Source organism: Haplochromis burtoni, unplaced genomic scaffold, assembly GCF_018398535.1.
Source record: "Haplochromis burtoni strain Fernald_Lab_line unplaced genomic scaffold, NCSU_Asbu1 Contig_689, whole genome shotgun sequence".
In the NCBI taxonomy this organism is placed as follows: Eukaryota; Metazoa; Chordata; class Actinopteri; order Cichliformes; family Cichlidae; genus Haplochromis; species Haplochromis burtoni.
This window is the reverse complement of record NW_024583050.1, coordinates 148242-165951: the sequence shown is the minus strand read 5'-3', so window position 1 is coordinate 165951 and position 17710 is coordinate 148242. Positions and strand designations below refer to the sequence as shown.

General features: G+C 40.2%; 1 protein-coding gene across 1 annotated transcript in view; it reads right to left on the bottom strand.

The window, feature by feature from the left end:
- Positions 1-8721: 8721 nt before the first annotated feature.
- The window catches only part of jupb (junction plakoglobin b), a gene marked incomplete in the record, with an annotated part of 74860 nt that continues 65871 nt past the window's right edge, over positions 8722-17710 (bottom strand). Inside the window, 4 exon segments of the mRNA XM_014330099.2 lie at positions 8722-8861; positions 13944-13986; positions 14465-14586; positions 16672-16822. Of these exon segments, the coding sequence (XP_014185585.1) occupies positions 8725-8861; positions 13944-13986; positions 14465-14586; positions 16672-16822 (453 nt within the window).

Here is a 17710-nt window from a genome sequence, read left to right as displayed (position 1 = left end):
TACTGTGGTCGGTCGGTGAGGTAGTCCAGGATCCAGGTAGTGAGGTGATGGTCCACTCCAGAGTTCACCAGCTTGTCCTTTAGAACCGAGGGAAGAATAATATTAAAGGCACTGGAGAAATCAAAGAACATGATTCTCACAGTGCTTCCAGCGGTCTCCAGGTGAGCGAGGGAACGATTTTATTGCTGAGTGTGCTTAAAACATGTTGTAAATATGTTGAAATGTCTCTTCTCCAGCTGGCTGTAAACCAAAACTCTTAACATGCTCCTGACTTTCTCCAGGGTGGAAAGATTGTACAAAATAAATATTTAATGACTTCACAAAACAAGAATTGGGTACACAAGTTTGAATTTATTTTGGATTTCCTTTAATCCACACAGGATAAAAAGTATACACATATGCTCAAATATATACATGTACCCCACTAATATTTGGTGAAATATCCCTCAGGAAGTTGACAAGATGCTAGTCATCAACAAGCTTCTGGCATAATTCTGGCTGAATAATTGACCAATATTCTTGGCCAAATTAGTAGAGTTCATGTAAATTGGTTGGTTTCCAGGTACAGACCTGGCTTTTAAACATAATCCACAAATTTTCAATATAGTTAAGGTGGGGGCTGTGGGAAGGCTCCTTCATCCATCCATCCTACACTCTTCCACTTATCCAATTCAAGGTTGGGTGGTAGGCGGGGGACTAACCCAGCCTTCATAGGACAGACACTCAACAGGGTGCCAGTCTGTGGCAAGGGTATTCCAGAAGCTTACTTTAACCTGGTTCATCCATTTCAAAACAACTTCTGATATGTGTTTGGAACTTTGGAATTAATCCTCCTCCATTATTCCATCCACTAATGCTGGACAGACACTGTGTGATTTTTTTCAGTTGCGCGATTCAGCTCCTGCTCAAACTGCACGATTGACTCGCAGGGGTGAGAAGTTCGTAGGTCACGATGCAGAGTCTCACACTATACGGCCCGATGCTCTGATGCGACCTGAGTGCTCACACTGTGCGTCCATAAAATGAAGGTTATAACAGAAATTCTGTCGCTCTCCCTCTCTGTCTTTCACTCACACAGACACACCACCACCATCAACTTTGCTAAATTGCTAATGAAAAACATTGATCAGGCAGCTGTGATTGAGCAGCATGTAAATCAAACTATTTTCACGGTTGTTGTGGTCGTGATAATTTTGTGAGGCCACATTGAAAAGGCTCGGGTGAGCCATAGTTCTACAAGTTGTGCCTCCGTCGCTTGTGTCCAGATCACACGCTGCACTGCCGTGCTGCGCCGTCTTTTTCGCTGACATTTGTGTTTGCGGCGTGCGCAGTGTGAGAAACTGTGGTGACACCCTCACGACGGTCGTGAGGATTTCAAACAGGTTTGAAATCCTCACGACCAAGCGATTGATGATCGGGAGCTGGTCGTGAGGTGTCAATCGCTTCTCGTTACCCCACGTATACTACACGATGCACGATGAAGGCCAAAATCGGGCCGATCGCCAAAACGGTCGCACGACTCAAAAATCGGCTCAAAATGGGCCAAAAATCGCACAGTGTGAGCCCAGCATTACAGTCTTCCATTTACCACTACCACTGGCAGCAAAATGACCCCAGAGCATGATGCTACCACCACCATGCTAAAGATTTGTACAGTGTTCTTGGGTTTGAAACCATTACCACTCCTCCAGACATGCAGTTGTGGTCCCGCGTTTATATACACTGATACGAACATGAATGTCAGGCTAATTTCAGGCTTTAACTGTTTTCTTGGAACTGTTTCTTTTCCAGGGTGGAATGATTGTACACCATATTTCTTTAATGACTTAAAAAAAAACAGTATTGGGTGCACAAGGGATAATACAAATTTTGTATTATCTCTGATGCAAACAGGATAAAAAAACACTACCAGTCAAGCGTTTGGACACACCTTCTCATTCAAAGTTTTTCTTTATTTTTACTACTTTCTACATTGTAGATACAAACTGAAGACATCAACTATATGAAGCAAAGATATGGAATTATGTAGCAAAGAAAAACTTGATGACTCTAAATATGTCTGTTATCTGAGTGTGACAATTTCAGACATCTTCGATATGCTGGCAAAGTGGTAACACATTTGACTAGTTAATTTTTGTGTTTTAACTAGTGTTCTCAGCGTTAATCTCGTTAAAATGACGTGCGTGGGGCTTCATGGCGTCAAGGCATTAGCACGGTTAGCTTGTTAATGTGTTAGCGCCGTGCAGCCCTACGCATGGGGTGATCTGCGGTAGCTCAGTAACGGAGATTTGACGCGTTAATGTGGTTATGGCATTAACGTCATTTTATCGAGATTAACGCTTACAGCACTTGTTTTAACTCATGATCTTGAAATATTCTGTCGTTTAGAAATGGCTTCAAGTTTCTCTACTTAGATCCTCATGGAGCTCTTGGACTTTCACATTGTTCTGAGTACTGTCAAACCCGTAAGTGCTTTTAAAAAGTTTTTCTTTTTTGCTGACAAAGAAAAATTACCAGTAACTCATCAATAATGAGAAGTTTATAGGCCCTGGTCTTGCAGAGTTAAAAGACATTGTACAAACTCCAGTATCACTTATTAAAACAGTTAAAGTGGGAGTCTGTTTATATATATGAGCCTGTTGAGAGAGGTGGAAAAAGATTGTCCCCTGGCTTATGTCTCATTACATCTGAGAGAGGGTTAAAGGACTTTACATCTAGCTTTTTATGTTAAAAGTGATAAGGAGTGCTAAAACAGAGTTTAATTGTATGGGCTTGCTAATAGTAAATCTAATAATTAAATTTTTGATCAAAAAATGTAATCAAAGTGTAAGCCTAATTAATATGATGAATGGGAAATGCAGTTTGAGTGAGGAAAATTCTGGATTTTGTGCGTGTTGGAATGATTCACCTTCTGTGTGTGTGTGTGTGTGTGTGTGTGTGTGTGCGTGAGAATGGCTGCAGGAGGGTTAATAAACACAGAATCACAACATAGGGTCAAAAGTATGCCCATATATATATTTGGACACTGACACAAGTTTTGGGGTTTTTTTTACCTGTTGACTGAAACATATTCCAGTTATATTTATTTATAGACAGAACGTAAACTCTCAGTTTTCATATCCACATTCCAATGGGATGAAGGTTTTTGGAGGTTCAGCTCTTTTACATGTGTCAACCACTTTTTAAATTGACAAAAGTAATTCGAGAATTTACTAAAAGGCTATATCATAGACAGGTGTGGGCAGTTCCTTCATTATGTCATCATCCTTTAAGCAGATAGAGTTGATTTGAGGTGTTGTAAGAGAGAATTGAGAAGATTTTGCTGTGGACAGAAAACATGCGGTCAAAGTAGCTCTCTATGCAGGTGAAACATGCCGTCCTTAAGCTGTGAAAGCAGAAAAAAAAACTATCTGAGAAAGTCCTGCAATATTAGGAGTGGCAAGATCTAGAGTTTGGCACATCCTGAGAAAGAAAGAAAGAAAGTGGTGGATGATTGCAGAATGGTTTCCACAGTGACGAGAAACTCCTTCAAAACAGCCAACCAACACTTTCCAGGAGGTAGGAGTATTCATATCAAAGTCTATAGACTTCAGGCTGTCATTGCCAAAACAGGGGTTTCATCCAAGTGTCAGAAATGAAGAGTTTATTTTCAGTTATTTAGTTTGTCCAATTACTTTTGAGCCCCTGAAATGAAGGGATTGTGTTAAAAATGTTTTAGTTCCTGACATTTTTACACAATGTTTTTGTTCAACCCACTAAATTAAAGCTGAAAGTCTGCACTTCACCTGCTGTTGTGTTTCATTGTTGAGTTGTTTCATGTAAAATTCATCTCTGTCCAAACTGGACCTAACTGTTGATGGATTAAAGGCAAATCAAAAATAAATTCAAACTTTTCTTGCTTTTTGAATTCATTAAAGATTCATGCTGAACAATCATTCCACTTTAGAAAAAGGGTAGTTCAAAGATGTAATTAAAAACCTCAAATTACCATGACCTTCATTCCTATAATTAGTTTATGCAAATTTTTGAACAGAACTCTACCACTTATCATTGCAGCCAAAAAGCTCAATCTGCATCTCATCTGATCATAACTTTTATGATCATATGCATTCGGTCTGTCCATGTAGGCTGCTTCAAATTTCAGTTGAGCTTGAAGGTGCTGATTTTGGAGCAGGGGTCTTGGTCAGCATTCTCTGTCCATAGCAATATAAAGCCAATAGTTCCCTGTTCATGGCAGGCTTCAGCTTTGGTGGTTCCTGAGTTATTTTTGAACGTCTGAACAATTTTGTGTGATCCAAGGGTGAAACTTTGGGTAATTTTCCAGACCATGGCAAAGTGATGACACGTCAGAAACCTTTCCAGTTACCGGTACATGTACATGTTTTATGTAAATCTACAATTCTCTTTCTGAGGTAGTTACTGAGCTCCCATTTTTCTGAGTACTGGTCAGTTCAATGTCAAAATAATCGTTTTATATGGGCAACAAGAAACTACCAAATTATTAAAAGATTTAAGTGATTGTATGTATATTTTTGCCCTGCTTGTGTACCTTTAACCCTGTTGTGGATTAGAGAAAATAAAAAAATAAATTCAAACCTGCTCATCCAATTCTTCTTCTTTAAAGTCATTAAAGATTTATGCTTTACAATTTATTGTCTAAAGAGCTTGGAAAGAAAAATTTACAATTCATTCCAAACTTGAAAAAAAAAAACAGTTCAAAGAAATCAAGCCAAAAATGATGAAGAAATGTAAAATTCTACCTACAACTGTATGATCACACTCTGCAACACCACCACCACCTGTCGCCATTTCCAAAGACATACAGTTAGACAAGTTTCATATTGAAAACACTGAAATATTGGACATGCCCCTTGCTACAAAGGTAATTTGTAAAAGTGAGCTTTGTTGTCTGACACTGAAGCGGAGGGAATTTGCAATTAACTTCCTGTAGATACCTGACAAGAGTATCTTCTTACTGAAAGTAAAGCTGGGACCATGGTTGGTTTTGTCCTTCACAAGTTTTGCAAATTGTTGGCGTGGTCAAAATTGTTTGTTAAACCCAGATGTGTGTGTGTGTGTTGTTTGTTTTTCAAATCACTGTTTGTAAAGGTGAGGACTGTTTCAATGAGTACACAATATATTACCATGCAACAACCACACATGGACACCCTTAGACATGTGCACTGTTCAAATACACGCAGGAGACATCTACTGGACAGCAGCTTAGGGCTAGGATACACGGGTAGCATTTGGCAGCAATACCGCCAACAGGAGGAAAATGTTTTCTATTAAATGTTTGGTATTCACAAGACCTCAAATTTTTCATGATGAGTAATGCTGTTGAATCAGTATTCTGGGTCAGAGTTAAGTATAAATTTGAACCACCTGCAGTTTCACCAGTGAACCATGTATGGTATGGTTAGGGTTAAGTTAGATTTAAGACGTAAACTAGCATACTTTCAATAACCGGACTTTATCTCCACTGCATATGAATTTTTGACCAACACTTCATCTGTGATATGATTTTAATTTGGATGTCCGAAATAAATGCATAGTCACTATACAAGCATAGAACCTAACCCTTACCCTAGCAGCATGTTGTTTTTTTATTTTGAAGAGGCGAATGGAACATATATTTTTCTTATGCAATACACATGGGGAGAGAAATCTAAAGCAATGAGCTGTCAGACATTGCATCACATTTTAGCACTCATGTGATAAAGTTCAACCGATTAAAGTTTTCTGACTTGTTTCTAGATCTTTGCAGATGAAACCATTTGGTAAGGATTCTCAGCTGAGGTTGTCTCACATGACTCAACTGTCATTGTGAAGCACTTTGACCTATCTAAGAGCTTCAAAAAGTTACCCAAGTAACAATGCCTGAAAACATCAGATATCCTCCATGTTGCCCCAACAGTAAAACATTATAATAAAGTTAGATTTATTTCATTTACAACAACAATAAACATTGTTTAGATAACCAACCAATTTCAATAGTTCTTGATTTCCAAATGGGATTTTTTCCCGTGCTGGAAAAGGTTGATTCCTTTTGTGATGAAAACCTCCAATCTTCCATCCAACGCTCAGGCTTTCTTCCTGTGATTTATTAGTGCTCTCTTTTTCTGTCAGCGTGTTTTTTTCTGCAACACAAAAGAGCAAATGTTCAAGAATGATAAACTGAGTGTTATTATTACAAAAAATATATTATCTGTATTATCATAATACAGTAAAAAGTACAGTAATGAGAAGTACTAGGAGTGCAAATCTCCAGCAGTGCAGCTCACTTTATGGGCAGTATGTAATTTTAAGGTGATACTATTGTATTTTGTATATATTCATTTAGTTACCTTGTGCCAATTTGAAAAATGGCACATGTGAAATGTAAAAGTGAGATCAGAGGTTAAATGTGACACGATATATTGGATATATTGATGCAAACTATAATGTGATATTTAGATTGTCCATATATGATATCCTAACGTATATACACTACCTCACATTTCTGTAAATATTTTATCTTTTTATGAGACAACACTGAAGATATGACACTTTAATACAATGCAAAGTAGTCAGTGTACAGCTTGTATAACAGTGTAAATTTGCTGTGACCTCAAAATAACTCAGCATACAGTCATTAATGTCTAAACTGCTGGCAACAAAAGTGAGTCCACGCCTAACTTGTGCCCAGAGTGTCAATTTTGTGTGTCAGCCATTATTTTCCAACTCTGCCTCTGTTGGCCATGGAGTTCACTAGAGCGTCACAGGCTGCCACTGGAGTCCTCTTCCACTCCTCCTTGATGACGTCATGGAGCTGGTGGATGTTAGAGACCTTGTGCTCCTGCACCTTCCATTTGAGGATGCCCCACAGCTGCTCAATAGGGTTTAAGTCTGTAAACATGCTTGGCCAGTCAAGTTACTTTATTTAGCAAGGCAGTGGTCTTTTTGGAGGTGTGTTTGGGGTTGTTGAAACACACTGATGAGAAGTGGGCTACTGGAACAAGAAGGCACAGGTGGGCAAGAGATTAAAATAGGGCGCTTTTGGAATTGTTGGAATGCTACTATGCAAGTAACCCCAGCGGAAGGGGTTACATAAATAGGATGAGGGACCTATGGATTCTTCGCTACCCAGCATCCAGATTGATTGCAAAACAACCAGTAGCTCAGTGTTCCAACATTCAGAAGAAAAAACTGCTCTGACTGAGAAGAACTAAGGGCTCAGAGAAGTACTCAAGACGATGTGGAGGTGAGTGGCTCCAGCAGAACCCAGGAGCAACATCTGTGATCTCTGTCCAGAAGAACACAGTCCTGGCACAGCAAAGATACTGCACAGGACCTTCAAGCTCCAAGGCCTCTGGTAGACAAGGCAAGCTTGAAGGATAAAGGGTACCCTGCAGGGGTGAGAGGGGATTTTCTAAATACTGCAATATATCTTAGTCTCCCCTTGGTCAGTGCATACTGTTCAGTTCCCTGGTCTTAGTTTCCGTGTGGTTTCTTGCCAAGAGTTAGTTGAGTTAGTTTTGTCCTTATAATCCTGTTGGCCTATGGCTTTTTGCATCAGCTGAATAAAGGGCTAGCCTTTTGTTAACTTCCACCTGCCTTCCTATGTCTGCATTTGTGTTCATTTGGGTTGTACAATTTATGGATCAAAGGAGCTTGCAAAGAAAAGCGTCTGGACTTCTTTAAGTTGCTTGAAGACGTTTCACCTCTCATTCGAGAAGCTCAAAACTGGATTATAGATGGCAGAGAGTTGGTGTCGTAAACCCTGCCTCTGTTCAAAGATGGTCGCTCACAGTGGACATAGATGCTTCTTTCACTCCTCTTTCAAACCATCTGTCCTCTCTGTCCAAAATGTGAACATTGGCATCCTCGAAAGAGTGACCTTTGACCTTTAGATGCAGATGGACTGCTGAGTCTCGTCCTGTGGAGGTGGCTCTTCTGTGTTGTGCCATGCGCTTGTGAAGTGGCTGTTTGGTCTCTCCAATGTAGAGGTCTGAGCATTCCTCGCTGCACTGTACAGCAAACACCACATTGTTAAGTTTGTGTTTTGGAGGTTTGTCTTTCGGGTGAACAAGTTTCTGTCTGAGCGTGTTGCTGGGTCTGAAATGCACCGGGATGTCATGCTTGGAGAAAACTCTCCTGAGTCATGAATTCGCATGATAGGGTGGGGCCAGGTTTCACAATGAGCTCACCCGAAACTCTGGCTGATTGGGACCCACACCCAGTTTCACACCTTGGCTCAGGCGATTAGAGGATCATCAAGGGGTCCTTTTGTCCCTCTGTGGGGGGACACTCCCACTGGGTTTATATCTGGGACTCTCCACCATTTGACCTTAGAACTGAAGAAGCTTCTCGGATGAGAGGTGAAACATCTTCAAGCAACTTAAAGAAGTCCAGACGCTTCTCTTTGCAAGCTCCTTTGACTACGATGACCTGGATGACTGAGAACCTTCACAGACACAATTTATGGATGTTAGTTATGGAAGTTATCAGCTAATTTCTGGTTAAAAAGACAACAACATGGCAGTCTAACGTGATAACACTGAGGTCTCAAAATGCAAAATCCAGAAACCAGTGGGTGAACACATACTGGGCATAACCTTCTTCTCATTTACAGTGAGCTTCTTATATGGCTATATATTCGGTCTGACCATTAGCAACTGTGTGTGCATTCACAATAACACTTTAACCTGGACAGAAAGTAAACATCATCGGTATGATTACCTGTTAGAGTGGCTCAGGGTAGGTCTGTCTTGGATCATAAGTCATGTCAGGAATGTAGGGCTCATGGAGGTCGGGGTCTAGCGGCAGGGTGTCCAGTGGCAGATCAGCATAGCCATATGGGGGGTAAGAGCCATCTAACTCTGAGATGCAGAGACAGACATAACCTGAGTGACTGGTGGTTTGTATTTTTCAAACTATTCAAAATTAAAAACACTGCTCCTAGAGTTACAATGAGGATTTTCTGTCAGCACTATCAAATCAAAACCTTCAGTTCACCTCCATTATGGCTCTTAATTTTAAATTTGTTTTGGAAATTTTAAATGCCATCCCCACACAAACATGTATACATACTGTTACAGTTTCATTGTATCAGATTGTATGATGGAGGGAAGTATATAGACCTGGGGTAGGCAACCTTTCTGATGATGAGTATGTTGGAATTTAAATATATACTTAGTGCTTATTTGATTATATTGTTTTATGTATTTTAATAGGAGAGGGCCAACTTTGAGTGTAAACCAGGTCGCAGGCTGACAGGAAACTGCATGCTTTTGCAGAGCTTATGAGGTGAAGACAGAAAGTGAAAGTAAGCAGTGTTTTGATCAAAACTTAAAATGTGTGTGACGTGCAGCGGAAATATATATATAACCAGGCTGGCACTGCTGCTTTCAGACCTGAGCTTGTGTGTTCGTGTGTTCAGGTCTCCGTTCCCGGGAATGTAAAATAAAGATCATTTGTTTGAGCTTTGACCACTTTGAGCCGTGTCTTTCTTTGCCGTGAAGAATACAAAGAACTGGATTTAATAAGTGCCATCTAAAATTTCCTCAGAAGTCAGTGTGCCATATTAGCAATAAATTTAATAACGCTCTGTATTAACGGTTACACACTATATAGAACAACTTTATAGAATTATATTTGTTCACAGATGTTGGCAGCTGTCAGCGAATAGTTATCAGCTATTTTGAAACAAAAAAAGACTTTTTATCCATAACAACAAATGAACTGTACAACAGAAAATGTAAATGCTATTTATGGTCTCCTCACAACAATGATAAGAAAAATAAACTGGGCCAATATGGCATGTTTGTTAATACAGAGACACACATGTTAATGTGATCTCTGGTCTCCCACTCAGAGACACAGGTCTCCCAGTGTCCAGCATTCAGAGGCTACCTGAGGACTCATGTGAGAGAAAATCTGCTCACACAGACATGTAGAGACAAACACTGTCAATAAGGCCTCTGCAATGTTCTGAAGACAGTTAAACTTGTCAGGTAGTGATGTCCAGCAGGTGAACATGCAGCTCCATGAACAACAGCTTGGAAACTGCCAGCTGGCAACGTCCCTTTCACCGGTAGGCTAGGTTATTTTTAGCCAATTACAAGTTGAATCTGGTAGTTGGGTTGTTAGCTAAGATACTGTCATTAAGAAGCGGCACAACTAATGTGTCTATGCGAGCGTAATTTACGATGTGCACCGCTGGCGTGGCCATTTATTTTTTAATGCACCTCTCAGATTAATTCCTGTGTGTCGTGCAGGGCTGGACCGGGACAAAAAATCGGCCCGGGCATTTTGACTAGAGACCGGCCCCAGGTATTAAAGCCATAAAGCCTTTGAATGAAAACAAACGCTGTTGTGACAGTGATGTACAGTCTTGTTGGTATATGTATGATTTCTATACATTTTACATCAGATGAAAACTTTGGTTGTAAGATTCAGATAATTATTTATTAAAAGCTAGACATTTTAAATGAGAATAAGAAAGAAAAGTATTTCTTTGTGCCCCCCTCTCCCTGTTAATGCCCTACCTGGCCCCCTGGCAACACTTTGCTAGACCCGCCCCTGCACAGTTACCAGCTGTCAGCTACCTAAAAAAGGATCCTGGTGTTATTTGTCTCTCAGAAACAGTTCATAACTTCCCTTCAACTCATTCATGTCACCTAAAAGGTAAACCTGTTTCTCCATCACAGCTCTGATGATCCAGTAAGGACATCTCCTGGTTTCATCTTCATGTTTCCCTCTCACCAGATAACCAAACCGACATCATGACCAGCAGCTTTACAGCTGTGGCTCCAGCAAACATCAGCTGATACTAGAAATTAATATTAAATAAATTCTAACAACAGCTGATCAAGCTTAAACGTGCTGCTGTTGTTTAGCGCGACATCCGCTGGTTTCCTCTTTCTGGCGCAAAGTGGGCGATAAACAAACAAGAGAGAAAAGCCGATCAGCTGATCATTGATCAGTTTCATGATTGAAGTAGAAACAGGAGAGGGAGGGGGGAGAATGAGAGAAGAAGAGTCAGCTGTGCAGCGTAACGACAGAATAACTTTTTCCATTCTAGCTGAAGTCCGGGACAAACTGTTCCTTTTCAGCTCAATACGGAACGATTCCATTTTTTACGGGACGGTTGGAAACTCTACTAACTAACCTTATGAATAAAACAAAGTTCACTATCAGTAACATCACAGCACCCACCCAGCTGTATAGAAACTCCGTCATGCTAGCTAGCACAACGAAAATAAACTCCACCTAAACTTGGTTTATATCTGACCCAGATAGACTGCAGGTCATAACTTCTTACCTGTAGCTCAGTTCACCTGACGCTCGGACCGGCGGCTGCCTCGGGTCTCTCCTCCTCCTGCCTCCCCTTCCCTCATCCACCCTCTGGCCTCTGTGGAAGCTCCGCCAGAGCCACCACCAAACAACTGAGTTATTTTTACACGTCAGCCAGCACCTGGCCAATCCACCACCTCTCATTGTTCATGCCGTTACAAGAAAAAAAGTCATCGGCCTATAAAAATCACCATCGACCCACCGGTATGACTGATGGCCAGTCCAGCTATGGTCGTGTCATCAGTTAACCCTTCGCGTGCCAGCTGTGGCACGTGTTCTCAGGGTTGCTGACCCCTGATATAGACAGAGGAAACTTTTTTAGCTTCCATTTCCCCCCTGCTTTTCTTAGCAATCATATTTTTTCAATCATCCCCTCTTCATCATCCCCTGAAGACGGCCGTAGTGATAGAGAGCACAGAAACAGCTCTCACTAAAGCCATCAGTGACTCACGGAGACTTTCAGTTTTAGTTCTACTATTTCACTGCTGCCTTCAACACTGTTGATCATGACAGTTTCATTCAAAGACTTCGTGACTCAGTTGGTTTAACAGGTCCAGTTCTCAGTTGTTTTTCATCATATCACATCGAATCATATCATATCAAAATCTCTGTTTTAATTAGCAGTTTTAGATCTATATATAAATATTTTCTCAGTGGTTCCTCAAGGGTCTATTTTTTGTTTATTATTCTTTAACCTTTACATGCTTCTTCTTACTACTCTCACAAACAATCATCTAGCCAATCTTATGTTGATGATATACAATTGTGCTAATATTTTTTTTCTTCTGATGATTGAACCTCGGTTCACAAACTAATGAGGTGCACCGATGACATTAATTTGTTGGATGCCTCAAAACTTTTGGGAATTAAACAGAGACAGAAATATTTGCTGTTGGTCCAAAATGTTAGAGACTGACAAACTGCTCATATACTACCCCTGTCTCTGAAACAAGTCAACAACCTTGGCATCCTTTTGGAGAGTTTTAATAATTACATCAAAAAAGGTCACCACAATTACTCTCCTTCACTTACAAATATACGGTTAGGTTAGAAAGGTTAGAAATTTCTAGTCTCAAACTGACTATAAGATATTGGTCCATGTATTCATATCAAGCAGGTCTGTTTGCAGGATTATCCAAATCCTGATGTTCATTCAATACGTAGCAGTCAGAGTTCTTGTATGCAAAAATCTGACCATATTCCCCCAGTATTGAAGTCACATTATTGGCTGCTGTGATTTATGTCCTTTCTTTTGAGTGGTGGTGTGACTACAGCACATTTGAGAGAAACAGAGGTGAATGTTGGATCTACGGACAGGTCGGCCACTGAAGGCATTTATTAGTGGAAAGTGTTATAGCGCTAAGAAAAATAAAGAAAATAAGCAAAAGATGCACATTTTGGAGGAAAAGATAGGTAAATGGAAAGACAATTAGCAGGGAAATTTGATGATAATACATTTAAAGAGATTTGTTGGCTTAAGGGTAACCTTCATGAAATTTATAACAGAAATGCGGCGCATGCAATCTTTCATCTTAAAACAAATTTGTATGAGAATGGTGAGAAGACAGGCAGACTATTAGCCAGACAACTTAAGCAAATAGACAACCAGAATGTTATTACGGCAATTAAAAGGATGATAAATTAGTTATATCCTCTTTGGAGATCAGCATGATTTTTTAAAATATTTTATCGAGACTTATACACGTCTGATAACAAAGTAAGTATGGACGTGCTGAACACGTTCTTTGATAAAATGACAACACCACAAATTTCACAGGGGGTAGGGACACATGGGAAATTCCCCTAACAGAGACAGATGTAAAGGAAGCTATCATGCAATGAAAACCAGAAGGACACCGGGAATCTCAGCTCAGCTTCTCGGCAGTTTTATCACAAATTTATAGATTTGCTATGTTAATTTTTAACTTAAGTATAACATGAAGCTTTTGGATGTGGACTGCTTCCTGTAAGTTGTATTTAGGCAGTAATATCACTAACTCCAAAAGGCGATTTAACTGATCCAGGTATTTACAGAGTGATAGGTTTAACCAATGTGGATTGCACAATTCTATCCAAAGTATTAGCAGCAAGGCTGGAGGTTGTACTACCACAAAATATTCATAAAGATCAAGTAGGGTTTGTCAAGAATATAATATAAGGATAATATGAGGAGATTACTACTCCTGCTGTGGCTAAACAGAAATAACACAAATCCTGTGTTGGCTATATCTTTAGATGCACAGAAGGCTTTTGATAGGGGCCAGCTCCCCCGCTGACCCCAGCAGGCCTGGGCCCCATCAAGGCTATGGGGCCCAGGCTCATCTGGACCGGGCCCCACAGCAGCCCGGGGCAGCCGGCAGTTGTGATTTGGCGCTATATAAATAAAATTGAATTGAGTTGAAATGGCTTGATTAGGCAAACATTAGGCAGGGAAGACCGATATAGATTGGATTTTAATAGAACAAGAGCTTGCATCTCAGTTCACACCAATCGATATTTTATCACCAAAAGTAAACAAACAGGGTAAGATACAAAATCCTACTTTGAAGTTTTGGAAAACACAATGTGCTCTGAAACACAATTTTCTTGTGCATCAAAGTACTTACCATCTGGAAGATACGTAGGCTCCAAAGGAACTGCAGTATGGGCCTGTGAAGACATTGTTAGACATAAATACAATAATACATTTTACTCGAAAAAAGTAAAACATTACCTATTATTTAAATGTAATACATTACATCACTTAGTTATTCCCCAGAGGAATCACTGCATAATATGGCCTGAGATGTATTATCACATAATTAGCCTTTAACAGTACACCTTAGGCCACAGTCAAATAATAAAATTAATTAATAATAAAATCTGATGACTTCCAGTTATACCACAGCAAGTAAATAATATTAGTAGATCTAAAAGGAGACAGGCATGCTAAGTTTCTGAATCTGTCAAGTCAACCAGTAATTATCTGCCTTTGCCAAATTTTAAGACAGAGCAGGTTGGAAGTTAGTCCGCAGATGATTAAGACAAACCAAAATGAGGTTAACACTCTTTAAGAGTGGGTGTGGCTTTTGTGCCAACACCTCTGCACACAAAAGCACACAGACATCCACAAACATAGGTATTTTACCATTTCCCAGGCAGCAGGGTCATGCTTGAACAGCGAATGTGTAAGCTCCACTGACACTCTCTTCCTGTAGTCCGAACTCTTGTCTTCTGAAATGCGGAACAACACTGCTGCGGCATAGGTAGCTGCAGGGAGATGGCAGCATCAGTTATTTACAAACAGAATTAATTATCAAGTCCTTTCACGAATGAACATATTTTGAGTGTAAGGAAGCTTCTGTGTTACAGAAGTGTATATGCATACAGATCCATGATGGACTGTGTTCTTAAACCTCTGGATGGGGCCTGGGATGTTGAGAGCTCTGCACAATATCTTGACTGCACTCTTTTGGATACAGACCTCCAATCTTGTTCCTTAGTATCTATGAAGCGCCTTGAGGCGACTTATGTTGTGATTTGGCGCTATATAAATAAAATTGAATTGAATTGAATTGAATTAAATCTGCTGGAGCCACTCTTCAAGTCTACCACTGGGACCACTTTGGACTTTACCTTCCACATCTGCTCCAGATATTCCTTCATAGAGGGCACTTTTGGATTTCGTGGTAGTTGGTGTAATGTTTAGTGGAAGTTTAGTGTTTAAATCGATGACTGTTCCAGTCTGCACGCCAGATATCCTTGGGCAAGATGCTAACCCCAGGTTGCTCTCTGATCCATCTATTGGAGCTTTAATGTGTGTGAATGTTAGATAGAAAGCACTTAGGAATGTATAAAAGTTCTGTATGAATAAAGTGCTTTGAGTGCTCAGGTAGAGTAGAACAGCACTACATAAGAACCAGTCCATTTACCAGAACTAGTCCAGTTGTTGTTGGATAGGATTGCCACATCTATCACAACTGTGGTTTTCTGCTCCTTGTCTAGTTCGTTGGCCTACAGCTGCTTTTTTGTCTGGAACTTGTAATCCCACAGGACCTTAATCCTGTTCATCTCAGCAACCATTGGTAGTATCTTGGTGTGTTCTTGTCCTTATGCTGCACAAGTGTTCCTATATACTACCCCAGACATTTGGTTGTGCTTCTCAGTGTATAAGGTCCCAGCTTGAGTGTTACATCATGCTACCATTAGTTGGATAGCCTCCAGGGCACCTATGCACAGCCTGGGTCCTAACAGGTGTGTTAGACTTATGACCTGTTCTTGTGCTGCCATGATCGGAACCTTTTTGCTTTTAGTTCAGGCTTTAATAACCGCTGGTAGGATTTCTTGATGTCTGCTACTTACTCTGTCAGCGACCCATAGCATGTAGGTGCTTGGCCGTCCATAATTGCTGCTCTTCCTCACCTTCTGTTTTCAGCTGCCTGAGGCATTTTTGGAGCAGATTCGTGGATTCTAAATGTTTCATCCTGGACTCATCCTGGCTCTGACGTTCACTAATCCTCATGGCTCAAGGTGCTGGACTTTGGGTGGAGACCTCAATGCACCTCCTATGGTCATCTAATTATTCCTGCTGAGTATGTGATGACTAGTAGGGTCTATGTATTCATGGCTTGGATTTTCTTCATAGCATTTATCTGGGTTCTCAAAACCTGTCTCATCTTCTGGAGCCATTTGGCTGTTGCTGAGATTTGCACATTGTCATCATAGTTCATATTGGCCTGTGGGAGACCCAGGTATTTGTAGTTATCCTGTATGTCTGCTGTTCTTTCCCTTTACAAATCCACCTATTTAGTCTGCATCAACGTTCCTGCCTTTGCATCCATTCAGCAGAACATTCTTGATGTGAGGCAACAGTGCTAACCAGCACCACCATGCTGCCTCATTTACAATTCCACTTTACCTTTTCTTTTCTTTCTTTTCCTTTTTTATTATTATTTTTAAGGAGCATGAAATAATCCAGAAGAACAAGGGGCTGAAGGAATATCTGTAGCAGATGTGGAAGGTAAGTCCAAAATAGTCAAAGTGGTGGGAGGGAGCTATAGATATATCTGAGGTATTTTAACGGGCACAATTGGCATGGCCCACTAAATGACTCATAAGCTACATTTCCAGTTTCACCCATTATTAAATGCAGCAAATAGCACTCATGATACACTGACAGGTTTTTCCCACATTCACCGTTTTACTATCAAAAAGCCTTGAGCTTCTTTTTTCTTAACTTACAAAAGAATAAAAAGCCATAGTGGAAATAAAAATTGAACATAACGTCTTAGGTGTCGGATGAATTTTGTTGTTTCAAGCAACAAGTTTTTCTCCTGCTAAATTTTCAGGACCTACCAATTCCCTCGTTGTTTGAGTGCAGCAGCTCCATGAGTGGTGCTGATGCTCCTTCTGCATCTATGAGCTCTGCAGAGTGTTTGTCCAGGGCTAGCTCACACAGTACTCCTGCAGACACTCTTTTCACATTCTCCACATACGAATACAGCAGCTGGACAGACACACACAGACACATAGATACATAAATCCTGACATTTCCCAACACACATTACTTTTTTGGCTATCCTTATTACCAAAAACATTAGTACCTAAATCAGTGCAGATGCTTTGTATAGGTGATTGAGGCTTGTAGTAAAAATCATTTTAGTGCTAAGTTACATTAGAAAAGCTCTATATAAGTAAGAGTCCACTTACACACTGATGCCAGTGTCGTGAGAATCCGATCAGAATTGTCAGAATTTTTAAAGTTGGCATTTTTGTGTGACGCACACAGCAGGAAACGTTCGCCGTCAGAGGTGTTTTCCTTACTGAGTATACTTTGTGTGTTTTTGCAAGTCTTACTAAATCACAAAGAAGGCAAGATGCACTTAATTCATGTTTGCCATGCCAGCAAGTTCTGTTTGCCCGACTAGAGTGTTTTTTGACACAAGACAGTGATGTTGTGGTTACTGCTGGATCACAAAACGAAGGTTCTGAGTTTGAATCTAGTGGCTAGCTAGTAGCATTCTTTTTTGGGTTGCATGTTTTCCCTGTGTGAGTTTCAGAGGTGAGAAGCAACTAAGTACAAATATTTTGTCACTGTAATGAAGTATAATTTTTAAGTATCTGTACTGTACTTGAGTATTATTTTTTCTGACACATCTGTCTGTTTTAAAGGAACAGTCAGTCATTTTTTAGGTTATTTAACAGGAAAATATCCCTTAAATTTGTGCCCTTCAAGGATATCTGTCATGTGGACTGGAGCAGCCATTCCAATTACCAGCCTTCTAATTAAATTGGCCTCTTGGGTGCATGTGTTGGTGTACGTGAGTATATGAGCTGTAAATAGTGAGTATGACTTATAGTATAACTCGAGTGCTATTAAAACTGAGGGGACACA